Genomic DNA, 27,131 nt, shown 5'->3' on the forward strand with positions numbered 1-27,131 from the left:
CAGTTCACATTATGGACTACTTTACACTTTCTTATTTTTACCAAGAGAAGGCTGCTCACCTGACATTTCTGTTACTACAATATTTAAAAATTAGTGCTAAGATTTTTCCGATTTTTCCTTAATTCTTAACAGATGAACAATAAAACAACAAAATGTTTTTATCAATTAAACAAGTACACAAAGGCACTTAAATGCCCAACTCACCTCTGGGTCATTTTCTCTAATCAGGGTTGTAAATATAGCTTCCTAGAAAGGCAAAAAATAGAAGAAAATTGAAGATATATAAGCTCTTTTTAATTTACATATTTAATCAAGATTTGTGATAAAGTAACCCATATGAATAAGCATTTAAGAATTATTCCTTATGATAAGGAGTAAACAAAGTTCTATTCCATCAAAAATCTCTCCCTCTTCCTAAACAAGATACCTAAGTCCCACCCTACCCATAGACTTTAATCCTTCCTCGTCCCCAAGTGCATTAAAGAAAGACTAATGAAGTGGTACCATTTAGGGGAAAGACACTCAAATTCACATACAAAGAATAAGAAATTTAATTTAGTAGACAGTAAGAAAATTCTAATTACTAAGAAATTTACCTAGGAAAATAGAGGATGAGGAAGAAGAGAGATATAGGCTAGTTAAAACAAACAAACAAACAAAAAAACCCCACAAGGTATTGATTGAGTGTACAGCGATTTGGTGCTGCTGAATTATAGAGGCCAAGAGTGGCATGAGATAAGGATGTCAAAGCTGGGAGAAGCTAGCTGATGGAAGGGTTAAATGTATAGAAAAGGAACTTCATCTATGAGACTATGGTTCTTAATTTTTTTTCTTTTCAACACTACTAACATATATAAACCATCCCCAGCAATTACATCACATTAGAATGATTCTCAATGGTAGGCTTTGTCAAAATACATGCACTTCCACCTCCTCTTGGAGATTCTAATATCTCTGCTCCATGGCTCCTAGCAGTAAATGTTTATCAGCCACACAGAAAAAATGAAGGGTTTCTAAATCAATTGAACATGAATAGATTCTAATTTTATGCCAGTCTTATGACTCTGTGGAAAAGGTTTGAGGGAGACAAAACTGAAGGTAGAAGATATAAAGAAAAACTATTTTAGTAGGAATATTTAAGAGGTGAAGCAAATGGTGAATGGGATGAAGAGGGAACAAACTCCAGAAATATTTAGAAGTTAAAACAGACAAGAGCTAGTGACCAACTGGTTGTGAGAAATGAGAGGAAAAAATTAAAGATAACCTCTGGGATTCCAGTTCAGATACATAATGGCAGTGAGATAAGAATAGGGTTCTCTAAAGACTGTAGTTTTCAACTCTTATTTCCATTCCAACATACATGTGGGAGTGGATTCCCTCAATTTGGAAGTAACTCTCAAACATGAGATGGGAGACCATGGAGAAAAAGGAAGATGCTTTCTCAGTGTTTGAGAGAAATATGTCACACAAAGAAGAAAACTAGAAAACGTAACCAACTATAATATATCTGAGTTTAAAATTTAAGTAATATTCTAGTAAATATGACGGTAAGTCTATTATTTACCTCGTCTTTTAAATTCATGTTTTCAGGAGCCATACTTATTGAGAGTTGATTTCCATCCATTGATATTGGGAAGCAGGTATAAAATTTTACCATAGAATCTGCAGATTTTCTATTTATTTCTATAAATGCCTTTTAAAATAGAAATTACAAGAACGAAAAAATAAATGTCTTATTTAAGTTACTTTTTCTTGAAAAAATTTAATACTCAAGAGTCAAATGAACTGAATAACCTAGAAAATATTTTAAAATAAAAAATGCATTCCTTAGAAAGGTGAAGTCAATAGACTCAGAGCATTACAACCATAACCAAGAAATAATGAATGAATGAACTCATAAGGAAATACTAGAGAGAAATAAGAAGGGACTTTGTAGTAAATGACATTAAGGAAAATCTTATCTATCTTATTCATCATTGTACCCTTAGTACCTAGAGCAGTATCTAGCATGTAGCAGACATTCAATGAACATCTATTAAGTAAATTAATTTAATGACTGACAAAATATGAGAAATATGTGAAATGAAAAAACCAAAGAAATGTGTAATGACTGACAAGCTATTTTTTATTTTGTTGTTTTTATGAGTATAAAAGCGTAGCTCCAAATATTTTGGTTTTAATTTTCATGCCTGGGTAAGCAAAAAGATTGAACATTCTTCCACATGTCTGATAATTAATGAGGTGGAAATATTCCATATTTTTGTTTATATTGTTATAATTTTAAAAAGTGAATTATCTGTCATTTTATTTTCCAATTTATTTGTCACTTTTAATATTTCATAGCATGCTTATATGAATCTTGTTTCCTATTTTACACAAATATTTTAAATTATTTATGTCCATTTTGTTTTGTTAATTTTAGTTTCACGTTTTAAATGTTTATATGACTCAATCAGATATTTTTTCCATATAACATATAGAAAATATTAAATCTCCAAATACTTAATACTACTACTCAATTTTTAATAAAAACTGGGCATATAATAACCTAGATTTTCTGTATTTGGATTTTACATTTATCTACATACACATCTATTTTGGTATATGATACAAAATTTGAATGATTCACCCTCAAATTCCCACAATTTCCCCCATTTCAGTGTACTGTCACATAAAATTCTTTGATTAAAAACTACATTCTTGGAGTTCTCTGAAGGTCTAATAGTTTAAGATTCAGCATTGTCACTGCTGTGGCTTGGATTTGATCCCCGGCCTGGAACTTTTGCATGCTGTGGGCACGGCCAAAAAAACAAAAGCATTCTTTTTCATTCTTGTTCACTTCTAAACAATACAAATAATGCGCTTTTTAAAAAACCAGCTTTACTGAAATATAGTTTATATATCATACAGTCCACTTGTTTAAGTGTAAATTCAATAGTTTTTAATATATTTATAGGTTTTTCAACCATTCAAATAATCTACTTTTAACATAAAATGAAATTGCATGTAACTACTTAACACTTACTCTCCCCTCCTACTTTGTTTTCTTAAGCACACTAGCTCAACTCTCAAAAATTTCTAGTGGTCACCAACTCCCTTCTATTGTAAGAACACTACTTCCCACCATTCTAACAGTGTTGTTTCCATTATTTAAACTTCCCCGAAATTTTTACCTCCTATAAAGTAACTTCCACAAGTTGTTCTTTATTAACAATACATTTTGTTTTAAATTTACAAAAGCAGAGTTCCTGTTGTGGCTCAGTGGTAATGAACCTGTCTAGTATCCATGAGGACACAGGTTCGATCCCTGGCCTCGCTCATTGGGTTAAGGACCTGGCGTTGCCATGAGCTGTGGTGTAGGCTCACAGATGCAGCTCAGATCTGGCATTGCCGTGGCTGTGGTGTAGGCTGGTGGCTGCAGCTCTGATTCAACCCCTAGCATGGGAACTTCGATATACCAGAGGTGTGGCCCTGAAAACAAATAAATAAATAAATAAATAAAATTACAAAAGCAATATATACTTACTATAGAAAACTGAAAACATAGAAATAAACCAAACCACCTACGTTGTTGTAAGTACTGATGGCTTCACTAGTCTGAGTCTGAAAATGGTTACTTTGCATTTGAACATAATTGGTAAAACAGAAACACTAGTAAGAGTGCTCTACAAAATGTCACAAGTTATTTAAAAAACTGTATTTACTTATTAACAATGTATTTTCTACTAAACTAATAAACATTTGAACAAAACATTGATGAGGAACTCCAGCTTTCCCATTATAAAACTATATCTGATGTAAACAATATATTTTTAGGAGTTCCCTGGTAGCCTAGCAGTTAGGGATTTGGCATTGTCACTACTGTGGCCTTGGGTTCGATCTTGGGCCCAGGAACTTCTTCATGTCATAGGCGTGGCCGAAGAAAAAAAGAATGTATTTTTAAAATAAGGGATTATCTGTGTTTTATATTTTATTTTATCTTTCATTTTTTATTTGCTTTTATGGCCGCACCCAGGGCATATGGAGGTTCCCAGGCTAGGGGTCAAAATGAAGCTATAGCTGCCGGCCTACACCACAGCAATGCCAGATCCAAGCCATGTCTGCGACCTACACCACAGCTCATGGCAACGCCAGAACCTTAACCCACTGAGTGAGGCCAGGGATCTAACCCGCAACCTCATGTTTCCTAGTCAGATTTGTTTCTGCTGTGCCACGACGGAAACTAGTGTTTTATATTTTAAAAAAGCTTGAGACAGCTTATTTTGAGATGCTGCTCTTAAACTCTTTCTTCCTAGTTACATAAAATTAACGTTTTTCAAAATGTACTTGTGAACAAGAATTCACAACGATTTTCAACTCTTACCTTTTTATGAGATGATAAAACCAAAATATCCTTTAAACTACCAAATGGTTTTACTAGGCTGTGAACTTCTTCAATAGAATATCCTTTATTGGGCAAGTCAGAAATAAGTACCACACACATTTCTTCTGTTTCCTTCAAAACAAATTTAAGAACTGATATTAAAAATTAACTGGTATTATATTTACTTAAATTTACACTGCAGACTGTATATTATGTTAGTATTTAAATTGCATTTAATACTAAATCTGATTAGTTCAAAAGGTTAGTCTGAATTACAAATTAAAAACAAAACAAAATGCAAATTTCCTCTCTTCAAGTACACAGAATAATTTTAGTCATACTAACTGTCATCTAGTGAAGGTCTTTAGCTCTCTTTTGCAACCACTGCTAAAAAACAAGTTTAAAACCACAAGTTTGTTCATCTCTGACTACAACTCCTTCCTTTCGCATATAGCTGCCATTCCTGTGCCTTGGGATATTAACATCCCCAAACTCCAAATCATTGCTTATCGTTTTATTTTACTGAGTAAAATAATCCTTTTTAGACAATATAAAAAGCTCACTTAGTCTCTTAGGATCCTTACCCCATAACCCAATGCCCACTACAAAGTAAATACTTCCATTTCTGCCATTTTCTCTCTCAGACCTACTTTATTCTTCAAGATGACTCTCATTAATGCCAACTTTTCCTTTATTGGATGTCAGGGAAAATCCCCAAAGGTGTTCTACAGTAAACCTGGCAACATATGACTTTTCTCTTTGGGAGGAAAAAGGTGAGAAATTATAATTTTCATAAGCCAATTGAGAATGATTTTTAGCTACCATGTCAATTGTGTTCATAAGTGGTTCCTTCTGAAATATTCTATTGGTGCTTTGAAATATTCTTCCTAAAACAAAATAGTAAGTTAACACATACTACTTAGTTTTTACTTGAATGAGGTAACCAGTCTAAAATAAACTTATTCTTATCTCCTGGAGGATCTCAAGATTTTAACCAGTAAAATATAAATTAATAAAATTTTAATACATTTATAAGATAGAAATAACCATAGAAACCAGCAAAGTGAACTTTATGCCTTTCAATCCTACTTTATGCCTTTGCAAACTTCACTTGTTCCTCTAAAAACACACAAAAAACTTATATTCTAAATATTAACAAATCTCCCATTTGCCTCTGAGAAAAAAGTAAAGAGGTTTCACAAAATCCTGTTCATTCTCATGACAAACTGTTATCTACTCAAAAACCGAACTGCCCTAACATTTTCTTCTCAGTGAAAAGTAATCCTCAATAGCATGTACATTTACTAATAATCTGTCCTAAATTTTGGTGACTTAACCTGCAACTCAAGGTTTCTGAATTCAAACTGTATTTACAAAATCACAAGTGACCAGGATTTTTCATGCCAAATCCTGAGAATTTCCCCCTGGGTTTACAGTTAGAAAAATATGTTGTGTCAAAATTTCTTAAGCTTTTAAAAAATAAGTAAGATATAAAAACTGACCTTGTTAACTGGTTCATTTTCTGTGGCCTCCGAAGCAGCTTCTTAAGATACAAAATAAAATAAGAATTCATGCATATATATTTTATTTATCAAGATCGCACTTCTTTTTTCCTTTTTTTTTAGGTCCGTACTTGAAGCATATGGAAGTTCCCAGGCTAAGGGCTGAAATGGACCTGCAGTTGCTGGCCTAAGCCACAGCCACAGCAATGTGGGGTCCAAACCACGACAGCAACCTATGCTCACGGCCACACCAGATCCTTAATATACTGAGACCAGGGATCGAACCTGCATCCTCAGGGATAATAGCCAGGTTCTTAACCCAGTGAGCCACAATAAGAACTTCTATTAAGATGCCACTTTATTCCACAATGGATTAAACAGTAGCTACTACATGAAAATGTGTACAATGGGCAAAAGACTAGAGAATTTAAGTAGGAAATAGCTATAGAAGTAACACTGGCTCTTAATAATACATTTAGTTTTATTCTTTCCAAGAGTAAAATTTTGGACTAATCAAGAGACAGGCTGAAGATCTGAATCACAATATTCTTTTGTGTGTGTGTGTCTTTTTTTATAGGGCTGCACCCACAGCATATGGAAGCTTCCAGGCTAGGGGTCAAATCTGAGCTGCAGCCTCAAGCCTACACCACAGCCACACAGGATCCGAGCCATATCTGCGCCCTAGACCATAGCTCACAGGAAAATCAGATCCTTAACCCAAATGAGTGGGGCCAGGGATCAAACCCGTATTCTCATGGATACTAGTCGGGTTTGTAACCTGCTGAGCCACAACGGGAACTCCTGAATCATAATATTCTTAATTTCACTGAATGACCCTGGTATTGAAAAAAGAAAAATAAATAAATAAATAAATAAATATATATATATAAAACACACAAAAATAAATACCTTATTTTCTTAAAATTGAATTTTCTACCTTTAAACATAAGAGAACAAAATAAAATTTCTATTGACCTACCTGAAATAGTTTCTTTAGCACCATTTTCAGTGGCTTTGACTTCCATATTTGTCTTTATTTCAGAGTTTTCTGTAGGAAATAGTCTACTTTAATAGTCTAGAAAAACACACTAGTATAATTAAACTAATGAATCTAAACAGAAACTTGAGCTAGTTTATTGTTACTTCAGGTCTCCTTAGGCTGACCAGATTTAAGTCAAAGATAATACAAGTTTTCCTTTGAAATACAAAATAATCACTTTAAAGATTTTTTAAGCAAAGATTTCAAAATATATCTCAAATACATGCCAATCAGATTTAAAGAAAAGAAAGCACTGAATGATCATATTTCGAGCTTACCTGTTACAATCACAGGTTTACTGACATCTTTGTTTTTGACAATTCCAGACTTCTTGACTTCTAAAGATTTCTTTCCACCAGATTTTGCTTTTAAAAGTAGAATTGAATCATTACTCTATGGGTCTATTCAGTAATTTAGCATGTTTCACACTAATACATTAGTAAGTAAGGTGTCCAACTTTATTATAAAAGCAGCTTTTCTACACATATTTATTTCCATTTATTTTCAACATCTGTTTACCAATAAGATTAAAAGTAAATTCAAACTGAGACACAATTTTTGTCGAGGGCCAACAGTGCTTCGCAAATTTAATCCTTATATGGCAGAAGCACATCATAGTCACACACACAAAATCCTACTTCATAATTTTTACAAAAGTATCTACCACTTCTCGGTCTTTTGGCTAAGATCAAGTATAACATTACATTAGTCTATCAGAAAAATATATTAAAAAATCATGTTTCATTATGTTACAATTTAGTGTTCCATTTCTTTATGGAGGATATATTATTACAACATGGAAAGAAAATCTTTAAAGTTAACAAATATGAGAAGAATTGTACAAACTGGGGAAGGTAATATGAAGTGACAGCTCTAAAAAAATGAGGAAAACAAAGAGTAAACAATTTGTAGGTGGGAAGTGGCAGAGCAATCTGTGACTATATAGGTGTCAGAAATCTTTCCTAAACAAAAATCTATCTGCAATGGCAGACAGTGTCATAGACCAAAGCACCAAAATATAAGTCCTCTGTTATGTCAGGTTTTTAAATAACAAGAAAGTATCTACCACTTTTCAAGATGTTATTAGATACTATAAATCATATGAATTTAAAACCTGCCATTGATATTACATTCTTTAGGACAGAATTAAGAATAAATTTAATATAACCTCTCCTTTCCAAGAGTCTTACCTGTTTTGATTGAAGCTTTATTTCCTTTAGCAGCTACTGTCACCACAGATTTTACAGAACCCGTTGATTTCCCTAAATCACAAAAGCATGGTCAACAATTCCCAAAGACCCTCACAAAGAATGTAAAAGCAACAGACTATATTTTACTTAAAATAAAATGCTATAATCTTTAGGGACACTGGTCATTTGCTATACTAGCAATGACGATTCTTTAGCAAGTAAAATACCACTGAAATAAGAATTCACCTCAATACTGGGTTACTAAAAATAGCACTCAGGTAAGTTAAATTTCCAAATGTATGATTTAACAAGAAGCAAAATTACTGACTACAAGGATATAAAAATAATCCTATGATGCCCTTAATGGTTCCAAAAGCAGTTATATTTAGGACCTCTCAGTCCTACAACATGGTCAGGCCTCGTAAAAATTATTTCAATTCATTCCTAATGGGTCCTATCTGAACAGACTCTGTATTTAAACTGCTCTGATTCTACTTTGTATATAACGTAGATATTACTACTGCTTATCTACCAAGATGATATTGTTTATAAAGACTGTGATTATCTAAGTGTCACTAAAAAGACTGCCAGAATGCCAAAACCCTTTTCATTCAGGGAGCAACAGCAGGTTTAGCTCTGAAAATTAAGATCCCAACAACTAGCAAGGTTGTATGAGGAAAAAAACCCAGGATCAGACAGACAATAAATCCAAGTTGAATTCCAAGTTAAGCTGTGAATCTTAGAGAATTTACTGATTTCCGTGCACGTTTCCTATTTTATTTCTTTATTTTCTTTTTAAGGCTGCACCCACAGCACATGGAAGTTCCCAGACTAGGGGTCAAATTGGAGCCACAGCCACAGCAATGCCAGATCCAAGCCTTATTTGTGACCTAGGAGGCAGCTTAAGACTATGCCGGATACTTATCCCACTGAGTGAGGCCAGGAATTGAACCCACATCTTCACGGATACTAGTCAGTTCCTAACCTGCTGAGCCACAATGGGAACTGCCATTTCCCAGTTTATAAACAAGGGTGGCAACTGCCCTAAATACCTAGGAGAATATGACCATGCTTTTGAAAAGTTATCAAACAGATAAAAATATTGACACCTACAAAAACAACTGAAAAAGTTTATAAATCCACCCTTTATATCCAAACACAGTTCTTAATTTTTGGTCAAAAAGACAAATACTAATCCTTATAGACTGTCACTAAACCAGTCACTTCTTAGCCATTCCCAAGCTTTGTCAAACGGCAGTAACCTTAGCCCCAATGGGCCTGTCAGGTGTTTCTTTCACTATCCTATGTTATTACAAGTCAATTCACTTTACTACTTCTAGGTGGGTACCAGAACCTAAGGGAAAAAAAATCTAGAATTAATTTCCCACACTTAAGGTATAACTAGTTGCTTTAGTACCAGCTCCTCCAAATTTCTCCTAATGACTCCCATAAACTTAACTATTAAAGCAATATCAAACTGTTTGCTAAATAAACACATCTTCAAAAAAGTTTTCTAGCTTCCCCTGATTCCCACAGATTACTGCTTCTAAAAAATTACTATATGAAAATTGTGGGTCTACTACTAACAATGGTGTCTGCTAATTCAAGACTACTTCCTTTCCTTCCTCCCATTATAGGGAAGATAGTTTAATACATCAATCTCTATCTACTTTAAAAGTCAACCATGAGGGAGTTCCCGTTGTGGCTCAGTGGTTAATGAATCCGACTAGGAACCATAAGGTTGCGGCTTCAATCCCTGACCTTGCTCAGTGGGTTAACGATCTGGTGTTGCGGTGAGCTGTGGTGTAGGTCGTGGCTCGGATCCCGCGTTGCTGTGGCTCCGGCGTAGGCCGGTGGCTACAGCTGCAATTAGACCCCTAGCCTGGGAACCTCCTCCACATGCCGCGGGAGCAGCCCAAGAAATGGCAAAAAGACCAAAAAAAAAAAAAAAAAAAAAAGACAACCATGAGTTAACCAGCACTTAGAAGAAATGTGAAGAAAAAGCAAGGGGGTAATGCTAGGGGAAGGAGAAAGAACTAATAATTACTTGAAATCCATGATAGCCCATAAAATTATAAAGAGAATGTAATTTGCTGTAAGTCTGTTATCTAGACTATTTCACAAAAGAAAGTAAACACAGGAAAGACATCAATAAATGAGAAAGAAAGAAATATCTCTAATATACTCACCATGAGAAACATCCTAGTTAAATTATTTTATTTTGTTAATTACTCCAAGGAAAGAACATTATCTCCTAAACCTTTCTCAAAATTTCTAGATGACCATAAATTTCAAAGACTGTATACACTGAGCACACACTATGTCATATGAAATCCAAGACTACTGATAAAAGTAATTTAAAGTTAACTAGTATGTCCAGAATCCTGATATAAAAAACATACCTGAAGATTTATTCACTTTGGCTGCAGATGTCTTGGCTTGTCCAGTTTTGGCTAAAATAACAAGAAATATATAGCAATAACACATTACAAATGACATCATTTAAATTTAGGAAAAACCTGGCAACAATTCTGGTAAAAAAACACTAAAAGAAATATCCTCATATTTGTACACCCATGGAACTGTAACTATAGGTAAGTTCTTGGACACAAGACTTGTGGAGATAAAAGGATATAGATTTAAATTTCAACAACTAACATCAAATTATCCTCCAGAAAATTTGTACCAATTAAATTTGCCATCAATAGTACATAAGAGGGAGGCTTCCCCATTTCTATATAAACATAGTATGTAAGAAGTTATTACACGCCAACCTGATATGGAAACTAGTTTGATTTAATCTTTGTTTCTTAAGTTACAAGTGAGGCTGTGCCAATTTTCGTATGTGTAAGTTCATCTCTATATCTTTGTTATCTGCCTACTTTAACAATTTTTTTTAAAATTATACAAAATACTTATATAAAAATACTTTTCATTTGTCAATGTCTTCCTGATAGGGGAGGACTTTCTCATTCTGAAATTAAAAACTAACCAAAAATATCACCGCATTTTCTTTCCATACTTTTAATTGCCATCTATATATCATGTTAAATCCTTTCTTTTTTATTTTTGTCTCATTAGGGCTATAACTGCAGCATATGGTGGTTCCCAGGCTAGGGGTCGAATAAGAGCTGTAGCCATCGGCCTATGCCACAGCCACAGCAATGTGGGATGCAAGCCACATCTGTGACCTACACTATAGCTCACAGCAACACAGGATCCTTAACCCACTAAGTGAGGTCAGGGATCAAACCTGCATCCTCATGGGTGTTGAGTCAGATTCGTTTCCACTGAGCCATGATGAGAACTCCTCACGTTAAATTTTTTTTTTTTTTAGGGCCGCACTGTGGCATATGGAAGTTCCCAGGCTAGGGGTCGAACTGGAGCTACAGCTGTTGGCCCACAGCACAGCCACAGCAATGCCAGATCTGAGCCACGTCTGTGACCTACACCACAGCTCACGGCAACACCAGATCTTAACCCACTGGTGAGGACAGGGATTGAACCCATGTCCTCATGGATACTAGGCAGGTTCGTTATTGCTGAGCCATGAGGGGAACTCTTAAATGGTTCTTTTTTATGTAATGAAGCAATTAAAACTTTATAGTAATTTAGAGAAGATGGCTAATTACATTTAATATCATTTCAAAAGATTCTACTGGATTTTCCATCAGACACATATATTTGCGAATAATAATGTTTTATACTTTCCAGTTTGTTTTTTGTTTTTTGGGTTTTTTTTTGTCTTTTTGCCTTTTCTAGGGCCACTCCCATGGCATATAGAGGTTCCCAGGCTAAGGGTCAAATTGGAGCTGTAGCCGTTGGCCTACAACCAGAGCCACAGCAGCATGGGATCTGAGCCGCGTCTGCGACCTGCACCACAGCTCACGGCAACACCAGATCCTTAACCCATTGAGCAAGGACAGGGATCAAACACGAAACCTCCTGGTTCCTAGTCGGATTCGTTAACCACTGAGCCACGATGGGAACTCTCTTTCCAGTTTTAATGCCTCCTGACCTACAGTGCACTGGATAATGGCCATTAGTTTTAGAACAACATTTATGTTAACTCACAGGAATGATGATTGGTATCCCTTGTTTGTCCCAATCTTAATAGCAATGCTCCTACTATTTTACTTTTAAGCATATGTTGGCTTTTGACTTGATATATGTGTATATTTGATGGTATAAAAATAACAGTATCTATACACAAGCACACTATCGTATTAAGGAAGTAGTCATCTACTTTAAGAATTTCTCAGCATTTATCTCTACTTAATACAGTAAACTGAATTGATAGATTTCCTAATTTTGAACCATCTTTTTATTTCTGATGGGCATAGTACATTATTTATTTAATGTGCTTCCAGACATGCTAAAATTTTAAAATGTTACATCAAATATTCAGATGTGAAACCAGACTATAGCTTTATCATGATAGCTTTAACAGCATTTTAAAACATCTCTAACTTATAATTTTGTGATTATTATAAATTCACATGGAGTTGTAAGAAATAATAGGAAAAAAATCCCAAAAACCTTTCATGAAGTTTTTTCTAATGGTAATGTCTTATATAACTAAGCACTATATTACAAATAAGAAATTGACATTGATGCAATTTACAAACATTTCAATTTCCCCAGACTGCATGCACGCAATGTATGTTTAGTTTTATGAAATTGTGTACATGTAGATTACTATCAGTCAAGATATAAAACAGTCCTATCACAAGGATTTTTCCTACTACACATTTTAGAAAGAGCCACTGCCCTCCCTCTCCCTCAGTCTCTGACAACCAATAATCAGTTCTCTATCTCTTTAATTTTATCATTTCTAGAATGTTATGTAAGTAGAAGCTTTTTTTAGACTGATTTTTTTTCAATAAGCATAATTCCTCTGCGATCCAAGTTGTTCCATGTGCCAATAATTCATTCCTTTCTATTGTTGAGTGGTTGGTATCCCATACTTTAGACATACCACCCACTGAAGGACATTAGGGTTGTTCTCAGGTTTTGGCAATTAATAAAGAGCCTATAAGGTATTTGTAGGAGTTCCCATTGTGATGAAGCAGAAACAATATGACTTGTACCCTTGAGAATGCAGGTTTAATCCCTGGCCTCACTCAGTGGGTCAGCAATAGGGTGGTGCGGTGAGTGGTTTAAGTCCCAGATGTGGCTTAGATCCTGCACTGCTGTGGCTGTGGCACAGGCCAGCCACTACAGCTCCAATTTGACCCCTAGCCTGGGAACTTCCATATGCCACATGTGCGGTGCTAAAAAGCAAAAATGAATAAGTAAATAAAATAAAATAAAGTATTTGTGTAGTGGGGTTTTTTGGTTTGTTTTTTGCTTTTTGCTTTTTAGGGCCACACCCTGTGGTATATGGGATTGTTTTGAATCAGCCACTGATTGGACAAGAAAAGAAAGAATGTTATTTACATTTGAACTGGGTAAGAGAGAAGACAGGGTAAAGGTTACTCATGAGTTTCTAAACCAGATGACTAGTAATGATTGTTAGATAATATGAGAAAAGGAGGAGATAGAAGAGGTTCATGTGGCGCAGTGGTTAAGGAATCCGACTAGGAACCACGAGGTTGCGGATTCGGTTCCTGCCCTTGCTCCGTGGGTTTGACAATCTGGATCTGGCGTTGCCGTGAGCTGTGGTGTAGGTCAGACGCGGCTCGGATCCCGCGTTGCTATGGCTCTGGCGAAGGCCAGTGGCTACAGCTCCGATTCGACCCCTAGCCTGGGAACCTCCATATGCCGTGGGAGCGGCCAAAGAAATAGCAAAAAGACAAAACAAAAAAAAAAAAAAAAAAAAAAAAAGAAGAGGTTCAAGTATGTATAGGAGATGTCATTGGTCCTTAAAAATATGGGAAAAAATGAAATCAACCAGCAAGAAAAGTAGGACATTGAGAAGAGAAACAGACATCTACAGAAAGGATTAAAGGAAAATAAGAGTAATCAAAGGAGATACAGAACAAGCTTTCATTCTCAGAGAGGTACCTTAGAATAGGTGAAAAGCTTTGGAAGAATACAGTTGGGGTTTGAATCCTAACTCTTGAATCTCTGAACTGTTTCCTCATTTAATAAATGAGAACAGTAATAAATATACTCATAGGATGGTTTTGAGATAAACTGCCTACTATAAACAGTCTAATCATGGCAGGTTTCTTTCCTTTGTTTTCTGTCTTCTGGCACAAGTTAAAGTATAAGCTATTACGTAGAAATAAAATAAAGATCCTGTCTATTTGGTCCCCTGATATAGCCTAACTACTTTATAAAGCACCTCCAATTGTGGGCACATAGCAGGATGCTCAGTAAGAAATTTGTACTGGGTAAGAGTTCTAAAGTTTCCCCTTCTGACAAACTAACAGCTTTTGCTTCCTTCATGCTTTTTTGAGTTGTGCTTATAATCAAAACTCTCTTTTAAAACTACCCTGACTGACTTCCTATCCCCCTCTTCAATTTGACATTACTGGCCTCAAAAAGCAATCTTATCTTTCTCAATGACATTTTCTTAGTCTTATTTAAAGGCTCCCCTCTTTCTTTCTACATTTATATTTGAAGGCACTTCTCCCTCTACCCATTACTTTTATTATGAAGGACCATTTGCAAAATTCAGACCTTAAACTTAACAAAAAATTTTCCTAAGTATCCCACGTTCAATGCAACACGACCACTAAATAATCACCAATAGGTATTCTTTGATAGCTGATATTTAGCAATGTTCTCCCCCTACCCCGACCCAGGTTAAAAGAAAAGAAACTGCAAGGAAATTTTATTATAATCAACATGACCACACTCTTCTAGTAAACTCCAACCAACCCAAAATCTTGAAATTTTAAAATTGTGTTCTTTTAAATAGACAAATTCTTAGGAAGGTACAATCTTCCAAGACTGAACCAGGAAGAAATAGAAAGTATGAATAAGCCAATTACAAGTTCTGAAATTGAAACTGTGATTAAAAAACATCAAGAAAAATAAAAGTCCAAGATGATAACATTTAGAGAAGAGTTAAGACCTATCCTTTTGAAACTCTTCTAAAAAATTACAGAAGAAGGAATACTCCCAAGCACATTCTATGAAGCCATCAGCACCCAGATACCTAAACCAGACAAAGACACCACAAAAAAAGAAAATTACTGGCCAACATCACTGACGAACGTAGATGTAAAAATCTTCCAACAAAATATTAGGAAACTGAATCCGACAATATATTAAAAGGATCACACACCATGCTCAAGTGGGATTTATCCAAGGATACAAGGATTCTTCAATAGACACAAATCAATCAGTATGATACACCACATCAACAAACTGAAGAATAAAAATCATATGATCATCTCAATAGATGCAGAAAAAGCTTCTGACAAAATTCAACACCCACTTCTGATAAAATCTGTCCATAAAGTGGGCACAGAGGGACCCTACCTCAACATAGTGAAGGCCATACATGACAAACCCACAGCAAACATCACTCTCAATGGTGAAAAGCTGAAAGCTTTCCCACTAAGATCAGGAACAAGACAAAGATGTCCACTTCTACCACTTTTATTTTTTTATTCAACATAGTTTTTGGAAGTACTAGCCACAACAATCAGCGAAAAATAAATAAATACATAAAAAGGAATGGAAACTGGAAAAGATGAAGTAAAACTGTCATTGTTTGCAGATGACATGATACTACACATAGAAAATCCTAGTATTTTGTTGAGGATTTTTGCATCTATGTTCATCAGTGAAACTGGCCTGTAGTTTTCTTATGTATGTGTTATCTTTGTCTGGTTTTGGTACCAAGGTGATGGTGGTCTCACAGAATGAGTTTGGGAGTGTCCCTCCCTCTGCAAATTTTTGGAGGAGTTTGAGAAGGATAGGGGTTAGCTATTCTCTAAATGTTTGATAGAATTCACCTGTGAAGCCATCTGGTCCTGGACTTTTGTTTGTTAGCAGTTTTTAAATCACAGTTTCAAATACAGTACTTGTGACTGATCCGTTCATCTTTTCTATTTCATCTTGGTTTAGTCTTGGAAGATTGTACTTTTCTAAGAATTTGTCCATTTATTCTAGTTTTTCTGTTTTATTGACATATAGCTGTGTATAGTAGTTTATTATCCTTTGTATTTCTGTGATGTCTGTTGTTACTCCTCCTTTTTCATTTTCTAATTTTATTGATTTGAGTCCTCTCTCTTTTTTTCTTGATAAGTTTGGCTAAAGGTTTATCAATTTTGTTGATCTTTTCAAAGAACTAGCTTTTCATTTCACTAATCTTTTCCATGATTCTCTTCGTTTCTATTTCATTGATTTCTACTCTGATCTTTATGATTTCTTTCCTTCTACTAACTTTAGGTCTCGTCTATTCTTCTCTCTATAGTTGCTTTAGCTGTAAAGTTAGGTTGTTTATTTGAGCTTTTTCTTGCTTCCTGAGGTAGGCTTGTATTGCTATAAACTTTCCTCTTAGAACTGCTTTTGCTGCATCCCATAGGTTTTGGAGTGTCATATCTTTGTTGTCATTTGCTTCTGACTTCAGACTATACTACAAAGCTAATCATCAAAAATGTAGTCATCAAAACTGTATGGTACTGGCACAAAGACAGAAATAGAGATAAGTGGAACAGGATAGAAAGCCCAGAATTAAACCCACACACCTACAGCCAAATAATCTATGACAAAGGAGTAAAGGATATACAATGGAGAAAAGACAGCCTATTCAATAAGTGGTGCTGGGAAAACTGGACAGCCACATGGAAAAGAATGAAACTAGAACACTCCCTACCACCATAAACAAAAATAAACTCAAAATGGACTAAAGACCTACATATAAGACCAGACACTACAAAATTCTCAGAGGAAAACATAGGCCAAACACTCTGTGACATAAAAGACAGCAACATCTTCTCAGACCCACCTCTTAGAGTATTGACAATAAAAACAAAAATTAACAAATGGGACTTCATTAAACTTGAAAAATTCTGCACAACAAAGGAAACCCTAAACAAAATGAAAAGACAACCCACAGAATGGGAGAAAATCTTTGCAAATGAATCGACTGACAAGGGATTCATCTCCAAAATTTATAAACACCTCCTGCAGCTCCATACCAAAAAAACAAACAACCCCATCAAAAAATGGGCAGAAGATCCAAACAGACAATTCTCCAAAGAAGACATACAGATGGCCAAAAAACACATGAAAAGATGTTCAACATGGCTCATCATTAGAGAAATGCAAATCAAAACCACTATGAGGTGCCACTTTACACCAGCCAGAATGGCCATCATCCAAACGTCTACAAACAATAAGAGCTGGAGAGGGTGTGGAGAAAAAGGAACCCTAGTACACTGTTGGTGAGATTGTAAATGGGTGCAACCACTGTGGAAAACAGTATGGAGATTCCTCAGAAAACTAAAAATAGAACTACCATTTGATCCAGCAATCCTACTCCTGAGCATCTATCCAGAGAACACCAGGACTCGCAAAGACACATGTACTCCGATGTTCATTGCAGCACTATTTGCAATGGCCAAGACATAGAAACAACCTAAGTGTCCATCGACAGAGGAGTGGATCAAGATGTGGTACATATACACAATGGAATATTCTCAGCCATTAAAAGGAAAAAAATAAAGGCATTTGTAGCAACATGGATGGACCTAGAAATTTATCATTCTAAGTGAAGTCAGTCAATGAGACACCAACATCAAAGGCTATCACTGACATGTGGAATCTAAGAAAAGGACAGAATGAACTTCTTTGCAGCACAGATGCTGACTCACAGACTTTGAAAAACTTATGGTTTCCAAATGAGACAGGCTGGGGGTGGGGGGATGCACTGAGGGTTTGGGGTGGAAATGCTATAAAATTTGGTTGTGATGATTATTGTACACCTATAAATGTAAAATTCATTGAGTAATTTTTTAAAAAAAGAAAAGAAAATCCTGAAAATATTACCAGAAAACTACTAGAGCTCATCAATGAACTTGGTAAAGTTGTAGGATACAAAATTAATACACAGAAATCTTTTGCATTCCTATACACCTACAATGAAAGATAAGAAAGAGAAATTAAGGAAATAATCCCATTTACCATCACATCAAAGACAATAAAATACCCAGGAATAAACCTATCTAAAGAGGCAAAAGACCTGTAACTTGAAAACTCTTAAGACACTGATGAAGGAAATAAAAAATAACACAAACAGACAGACAGATATATCATGCTCCTGGACTGGAGGAACCAACATTATCAAAATGATTACTACACAAGGCAATCTATAGGTTCAACACAATTGTATCAAACTACCAATGGCATTTTTCACAGAACTAGAACAAAAAAATTTTAAATATGTATAGGAACACAAAAGACCCCAAATAGCCAAAGCAATCTTGAGAAAGAAGAATAGAGCTAGACCAATTTTAGCACAGAGAACTATATTCAATATCCTATGATAAACCATAATGGAAAAGAATATTTTTTAAAAAACGTATACATGTATAAATGAATCACTTTGCTGTGCACCAGAAATTAAAACAACATTGTAAATCAACTATACATCAATTTTTAAAATTTTTAAAAATTTTTAAAAACGTAAATGTTTATGGATTATTTTTTAAAAAGAAAGAAGAAAGTGGTATAATACATATCCGAAACTTTATCTGATCCAAAACATGTTCTAAGAATAAGTCTTGCACACAACACATTTTCAGAAATGCTTTTAATGGGGTTAAATTCAAAAACATCCCAGCATGACTCAAGGCCTTCTACAAAGTGATTCCCCAATTAATGTTACTTTCGTTATGCCACCTCCCTAACTGAAGTAATCTTCTGCCTCTAAATATTATCTGTTTATGTGTAAGCGTTTAAAACTTCAGTCAAAATTTACTGCCTTCCAAAAGCCACCCAAAGTCACCTCCACTAACTTCCCATAACTTCAGGACACTATCCAACTAAATAGGGAAAATAAGCTATTCTAACCCAATTTCCAGTTACCTGAATTATTAGTTTTAATACCCAAAACTTATTTAATCTACTTTGAATAAGAAATCCAGAACACAGTATAAACCTACCTTTTGAAAAGATAACATATAAAATACAATTTAACTTTCCTAATACACTTGTTTATTTCAGCTATTCTATCTTGTCCTTCACTATCACACTGTTCTTTAGACTCAAGAGTATATATTTTGGCAATAATTTCTTCCTCTCAACATTTCTATTGCTAAATGATCGGAGAAAAAAAAATTGGGTTTCATAACCCAGTTTATTAAAATTGTATGCAAAATTCATTTAGCTAGATTCATAATAAAAACCTGAAGTGTTTTCCTGTGCATAAAGAGATAACACATGAGTGTAGTAACATCTATTGCCATTTAGTGTTTTTTACTTTTTGGTTCTCAACAGACTTTTAAAATAAATCAAAAAGGACCACATAAGCAATCTTAACATACCTTTCTTTATGTTTTATCTCACCAGTTAATCAGGAGGAAATGGGAAATATCGCAAAATTAACCTTTATAGCTATTAACTATGGAATTATGATAGGCATTTTATATACATTATCTCATTGAGTCCTTACAGTTATTCCAGAAGAAATTTCATAATTAAACAGTACTAAATATTAACCACTAGCTTAACACAGGGGCTGATGTAAGTTCCTTCTACAAGCACAATAAATAATGTTTTCCTAAAGGTTCTAGTACACTGACAAGATATACTCATTTGGAGGAGTATTAAAAGTAATAACTTACTGGCAGAAGCCAAAGTCACAGTTTCAACAGCTTTGGAAGCATCTGTATCTTTTCTATTAAAAGAAAAAAACATTTGGCAAAGAATAAACTTCTAATATCTAAAACTTCTAAAGATGCAAAGCTTAAATCTAAAAAAGTTTAAAATAACTCAATTTGAATGATGTCCCATTTAAACTGGAGTCAAGAGAATAGAATATAAAAATGTAGTTGTAAAAATTAAAAACTTCTAAATCGTATGCATATTCATTCTCACACAGGAAATCATGGAATTACGTACTTTAAAGTAGATGTAGATATTTTCTTTGAGTCTGACATCTTTTTCTTCACCTCTTTGTTCTATGAAGGAAAAATATTTTGAAATTTTTAGTTTCTTCCCCAACTATAAAAGGCAATTCAGAAAATACATAAAAGCTTAAGAAACACACACAAAATTTAAAATTTTCCTATTGTAATTATAAGTGCTAATTACCTTTTCCTATTTATAGGCAGAATAAAAATACTTCCTTCAATTTCTGATCATACAGTGTAATTTTACATCCTGCCACTTATCTGCAATTATCTGCATCATCCTGTCACTTATTTACATTTTCCTTTTCTTTTTTTTTGTCTTTTCAGGGCTGCACCCATGGCATATGGAGGTTCCCAGGCCAGAGCCTCAATCAGAGCTATAGCTTCTGGCCTACGCCACAGCCACAGGAACTCAGGATCCGAGCCACATTTGCAACCTACACCACAGTTCAGGGCAACACTGGATCCTTAACCCACCGAGTGAGGCCAAGGATCGAAGCCGCCACCTCATGGTTCCTAGTGGGATTCGTTTCTGCTGAGTCATAATGAGAACTCCTAGCTACATTTTCTTATCACTATCTTTCAAAAACATTATTTCAAATAGTGCTATAACATTTCTGATGTCTAACTGCCATCCCCCTGGTCCAATCTACCACCATCTTTTGCTTTAATTACTGAATAGACTCATAATAGTCTCCATTTCTGTTTTTTCTGCCTTTTCATCCACTGTCATTCCATTCCATTCCACACAAAACAGATTGATCTTACCATTCCTAGACTAAAACCTTTCATCACATTGAGAGAAAAATCCAATACTTAAAGAGTTTACACTACACATTCCACCCACTCTCTACCCCCAAACCACCAAATGTACCTCTTCCTATCCTGATCTATTTCCAATAGCAAGCATCCTTTATACTCCTCAAACAAACTACAGAGGTACAAATCTGAGAAGTCTTTTGCAGTTGCTGTTCCTTCTCTCTGGTATGCTCTCAATCCAAGAAACAGTTTACTCTCTCACCTCCTTTAGGTTTTTGCTCAAATACCACCTTTTCAATCAGACCTTCCCCAACTACTTTATTCAAAGTTGCACAGCTCTTCATTCCCCAACAAGAGAACTTCCATTTCCCTATTCTGTTCTTTTTCTCCTCAGCACCTATTGCTAACAGACATAGTATGTATGTATTTTTAATTTCCTTGTGGTTTTTCTCCTCTTCACTATTGTTATCTCCAGTGCCTAAAATCATGCTTAGCAGTTAGTGAACATTCAAGAAGTAGATATAAATTGATCTGAACTTAATAGTGATTGCTGTCATGTTACGTTAGTTTTCTGTTCTTCTGGGGCATCCATGCAATTTTCTTTTGTGCTATATGGATTTTATCCCACAATCTCCCTTACCCCAATTGTTTGGAAGATATTCATCCTCCTGCTCTTATTCTATAATGGGTATCTTAAGGAGTTTTTTTTTTTTTTTTAATTTGAAACTGTCAGTTTCTTCTGTATAAATTTAAAAGCCCTTACCTCTTGGCTTACTTGCCAATTTTTTCTTTTTCTGGCTGCACCTGCAGGTTGTGGAAGTTCCTGGGCCAGGAACTGAACCCGTGCAACAGCCATGACCCAAGCCACAGCAGTCACAACACTAGATCCTTAACCTGCTATGCCACCAGGGACCTCCTTGATGACATATTTTAGACCAAAATTATTATTGTTTTTTAATTTTAAGTAACTTTTTTTTTACTATTTACATATTTTATAAAGATGCAATTGTTTGGATTTAAGTCTATGTTTAAACAGTTTCATTACTCATTGCCAACTATTTTATATCATAACGTCTCCATTTCTTTAACTCTTCTTGACAGTAATATATATAGACAGTAATATATATATATATCTTGACAGTAATATATATATATAGACAGTAATATATATATATATCTTGACAGTAATATTTTAGGAAAGGTATACAGACGAAACATTCTCCGAGCCCATATATGTCTGAGAATACTGCCCTAGCACACAACTTAGTATCTGACTTGAAATGCACATACTGAATAACAATAAATCAATCTTTTCCTTCCATTCAGCCTTCAGAATGTGTTGCTTGTTTATCTAAGGCTGTACTAACTCCTTTTTACATTTATACTTGGATCATTATAGTTTGTACCTTTATAACTATGAAACTTAAAATATTCCCAGTTGATTTTAAGTGGTGTCCTCTTTCTGGAATTCCAGCTATACGCAGATTGGGTTCCCTAGATGTATCAACATATCCACCATGCCCTTCCTCTTCATCATTTTAGACTTTTAAACCTTCACTACTAGGCTATAATTTCTAAGGATAGAAGAACATCTGCCTTGTTCATCACTATATCTTCTGCAGGTATCACAATGCCTAACACATAACAGATGTTTAAGAAACCATTTTTTTTTTTTTTTTTGGGTCTTTTTGCCATTTCTTGGGCAGCTTCTGCGGCATATGGAGATTCCCAGGCTAGGGGTCTAATTGGAGCTGTAGCCGCCGGCCTACACCACCAGAGCCACAGCAATGCGGGATCCGAGCCGCGTCTGCAACCTACACCACAGCTCACGGCAACGCCAGGTCGTTAACCCACTGAGTAAGGGCAGGGATTGAACCCGCAACCTCATGGTTCCTAGTCGGATTCATTAACCGCTGCGCCACGACGGGAACTCCAAGAAATCATTTTTGAATTAAAATGAAATTAAAGTCTTCTGAATTGACTGTTATCGTTTCTTTCACATCTTTGTTATTCATCAGGTTGTCCTTAACGCTCAAACCACTGTTCACTGCTTCCCAGCACTGTTTTTGTCTCTACGCAGTCTTCTTGAAAGCTAAGCTGACTGCTTGCTCTAGGTTTCAGATGTAATGTCCCTGTGAATCTTGCTGAAAACATTATACTAAAATTAAAAAAAAAAATCAAATTTTTAAAGTCTTTTTGTTTTTCCAAAGGGTTGAGCTAAGCTATATCATTATTTTATAGTTGAAAAAAAGCGTTCTTTTTTTTAAAAAATCTGATTATACTTTTTTTCCTGTATCAAGGGCTCATGTACCTTTAAGGAAAATTTTGTGAGTATAAACATGTGTCCATTTCTCTGGAAAAGAATGCTTGCTTTCAGCAGATTACAGGTAGTGGTAGTGAAAAGAGTAGCTCAAAAAACGTTAAGAATCACTGTTAAGGACCGAGGTCTATGTTGGCTTACAATTAAGGACAAGGTTACTAAGTTTGTCAGAGTTGTGCACACCCTTCAGGCTTAAATAAGGAATGTGGGAAATTTTAACCTTTTCTCCAACATTTCATTATTGATTCCGAGAAGTAGCTAAATAATGAGAATGCTCTATGAATTAGAGCCAGAGTAAAAGACAGTCCTAACATGAAATATCAAATGCGGGGAGAAAAATTTTGTCATGGTTTGGACTATTCATGCCAAAGATGAGATGTGGGCCAAGAAAGCTCTTTCACTGCCTTCATGTTCCTAGACTGAGTTTCAAGCCAATTTTATCCTTGCTCTGATAGGAAAACTTGATGTCTCTCCCTGTGATAACAGGCCAAAAAGATTGTCCCATAAATTTCTAATCTGAAGAAGCCATAATCAGAGTTCTACTGGGGGTCCTCTCCAGTCAATACTGAGGAATGTTGCAACATCACAACAGAGAAGTCATAAGTTATCCTTTCTAAGACTGATTCAATTCAGCACCATCCAAAACATATTTTATTGACGAACACCAATGTTTCTGACAAGTAGATGGCATGTTTTCTAGATTCCAGTGCTGATACTTACCCCATTCATTACTATGAAAAAGTAGTAAATACGATTGGGCTATTCAACTTAGGTTGCTGCCTTACCAATATTTCCAAGAAGTCATCCAAGAGAATTATTTTAATCTGTGTGGAATACTCTAGTACCCTACTTGTATCCGGACTCACCCATTTTTCCAGATTAAACTTTTTAGAATTAAAGAAGACTGATCTCCTCAATTCTCCAAATTTAATGATTAGCCAGATCTTGTTTAGGAATCACTGGTGGAGTTCCCATCGTGGCTCAGTGGTTAACGAATCCAACTAGGAACCAGGAGGTTTCAGGTTTGATCCCTGGCCTTGCTCAGTGGGTGAAGGATCCGGCATTGCCATGAGCTGTGGTGTAGGTCGCAGACGCGGCTCAGATCCCTCGTTGCTGTGGGCTCTGGCATAGGCCGGTGGCTGCAGCTCCGATTGGACCCCTAGCCTGGGACCCTCCATATGCCGCGGGAAGCGGCCCTAGAAAAGGCAAAAAGACAATAAATAAATAAATAAATAACTGGTATAAGCTATTTAAGCTATTTCTCCTTTCTATTCTAAAAGGTAACTGATCTATACCAAACTGTTATTATTATTGTAACAGTCTGGCTGGCTAGGTGAGCCTTCTAACTATACCTTCTGTTCTCTCATTTAATCAATCTAAGTTTTCTTTGCCTTCAGAGTCATTTGCCCAACTAATTCATTCTGCAGATCACTTCCTGATGAATCTTTCTAATTCAACCATTTCATTATGTCACACCTTTGCTGAAAACCTTAACATTTAACTGTCTATAAGATAAAGTTTAAATTCTTAAATCATGCATTCAATTCTTGCTTCCTCTTATATTCCTCTGCAAGTACTAGTGGCTATGTCTCACAGTACTGGTAAATCAAATGTAGATAAAAGTTGCTGAGGAATTTCTTTGGGGGTGGGGGGGGAATCCAGTCTGCTCTTGATTTTGATTCCTTTCCTTCTCCTACAACCGAGGATGAAAAGTACATGCTAAAGACAGTAGAAAAGAAAAACAAAAAAAGACTCATTCCTGAAGGTACAACAGAGCTGATGCGCCAACCATGGATCACGTACCTGCAGATTTCCTGTTATGAAATAAATAACCTCTTATTTGTTTAATAAATTACTGACAAAGTTTTCTTCAGTTGAAAATGAAAGAAGTTCTAAATTTGTAATAACTAGGGTCAACTTATACTTCACTATTCAGATGAGGACAACAGGGCAGGTACATACATGGCAGGTGTTAGTAAACAAGAATGATAGGTTACTCGAAGAAACTAACCAGAAAACATAAGAGACTGGAAACTGCAATAATATTTATGATATATAAAAATAAATATAAATAAGACAGAAACTTAATACTCCAAATTGTACATCAAGAAAACATCACAAAAGAATTTTATGGGTAAAAAACATAAAACTTGCTGAGGAAACTTGCTGAGGAACACTAAATGAAATCTAAATGGAGAAATAAGGCATGTTTTCGGATAGAAAAACTTTTTAAAGACATCAATACAAATTCAATGCAGAATCAAACTCCATTAAGATTTTTCAGAGAAGGAGTTCCCGTTGTGGTTCAGCAGAAATGAACCTTACTGATATCCATGAGGATACAGGTTCGATCCCTGACCTTATTCAGCAGGTTAAGGATCCAGCATTGCTATGAGCTGTGGTGCAGGTCATAGATACAGCTCAGATCTGGCACAGGCTGAAAACTGTAGCTCCGATTCAACTCCTAGCCTGGGAACTTCCATATGCTGCACCTGTGACCCTTTAAAAAAAAAAAAAAAAAAAAAGATTTTTCAGAGAATTTAAACTGATTCTAAAACTAGTATGTAGGAGTCAATGTTTAAGATAAACCAAAATAAATTTAAAGAACAAAGAAAAAGGAGTCTATTAGAAAAATAGGCAAATATTATAAAGTATAAAATTTTTGTTATAATAATTGAAACCACATAGTATTTATATAAAACCAGACTGAAACAGATCTATTTTTCATAAGATAACTTACACATATAAAGACAGCTTTTCGAATCAATAAGGACAGACAAACTAGGCATAAATGGTGTTGGGTTAATTGGTTACCCACTTTGGAAACAGTATTGATCCCATTCAATTCATATTATACCATCTACCACAACAGATTTAAAAAATAATGGAAGCATATCTTTTTGGCATTGGTATAATAAAGACCTTCTAAAAGAAGACAAAAAAAAAAGCTAAAGCCATTAAGAGGGGAAAAAAAAATAAACTTGAGCATACTGAAATTAAAACTTTTATATATGTATACATACAAGCAACAGACTAAAATACTTCCCACGCATAACACAAAATTAGAATCTAGGATAATGAACACCTTCAAATGAAAAAAAATTTTTTTTTCTTTTTATGGCCACACCTGTGGCATTTGGAAGTTCCCAGGCTAGGGGTCAAAATGGAGCTGCAGCTGCCCACCTACACCACAGCCACACCAAATCTAAGCCAAGACTGTAGTCTATGCCTCAGCTTGTGGCATCGCTGGATCCTTAACCTACTGAGCAAAACGAGTGCTTGAACATGCATCCTCATGGACACTATGTCAGGTTCTCAACCCAATGAGCCACAATGGGAACTCCATCAGAAGAAAAAAAAATTTTTAAAGGCAAATAACTGGGGAGTTCCCACTGTGGCACAGTGGAAACAAATTCAACCAGTATCCATGGGGATGCGGGTTTGATCCCTGGCCTCACTCAGTGGGTCAGGGATCCAGCATCACCATGAGCTGTGGTGGAGGTCCCAGACGCAGTTTGGATCCCTCATTGCTATGGCTGTGGCATAGGCCGGCAGCCATAGCGCCAATTCAACCCCTAGCCTAGGAACTTCCAATGCGTTGTGGGTGCAGCCCTAAAAAGACAAAACAAACAAACAAACAAAACCCAAAAAAACACATTATCATAAGTGCATATACAAGAAAGTTAACTAAAGTCTTGTTTAGAGTAACGAAAAATTAGAAATAATGTGAATATCAATCCATAAGGAACTGGTAAAATAACTGGTACATTCATACAAATAATACATACAACTTTAAAAGAATGAGGAAAATCTTTATGTACTAAAATGGCTGGGTCTCCAAATCAAATTATTGATCAAAAAAATGTGTGCTGATGGGAGTTCCCGTCGTGGCACAGTGGAAACGAATCCGACTAGGAACCATG

General features: G+C 35.4%; 1 protein-coding gene across 15 annotated transcripts in view; it reads right to left on the reverse strand.

Annotated features, from left to right (window-relative positions):
• ZNF638 (zinc finger protein 638) overlaps positions 1-27,131 on the reverse strand; it is a 140,010-nt gene that overhangs the window by 20,637 nt on the left and 92,242 nt on the right. For 14 of the 15 annotated variants that reach the window (XR_002342574.1, XR_002342575.1, XR_002342577.1 and 11 more), the window contains exons 9-18: positions 20,119-20,177; positions 19,842-19,894; positions 10,497-10,547; positions 8,095-8,166; positions 7,183-7,269; positions 6,845-6,913; positions 5,866-5,906; positions 4,364-4,495; positions 1,565-1,693; positions 205-246 (exon numbers count right to left, since the gene is read on the reverse strand). Coding sequence is in view for 11 of the 15 variants with exons in the window: in XM_013996059.2 (XP_013851513.1) it covers positions 205-246; positions 1,565-1,693; positions 4,364-4,495; positions 5,866-5,906; positions 6,845-6,913; positions 7,183-7,269; positions 8,095-8,166; positions 10,497-10,547; positions 19,842-19,894; positions 20,119-20,177 (735 nt within the window). In the remaining 4 variants the exon portion in view is untranslated. The remainder of the gene's footprint in view (positions 1-204; positions 247-1,564; positions 1,694-4,363; positions 4,496-5,865; positions 5,907-6,844; positions 6,914-7,182; positions 7,270-8,094; positions 8,167-10,496; positions 10,548-19,841; positions 19,895-20,118; positions 20,178-27,131) is intronic. The other variant, XM_021087383.1, reaches the window with a different exon arrangement.

The sequence above is a fragment of the Sus scrofa genome, chromosome 3, assembly GCF_000003025.6.
Source record: "Sus scrofa isolate TJ Tabasco breed Duroc chromosome 3, Sscrofa11.1, whole genome shotgun sequence".
In the NCBI taxonomy this organism is placed as follows: Eukaryota; Metazoa; Chordata; class Mammalia; order Artiodactyla; family Suidae; genus Sus; species Sus scrofa.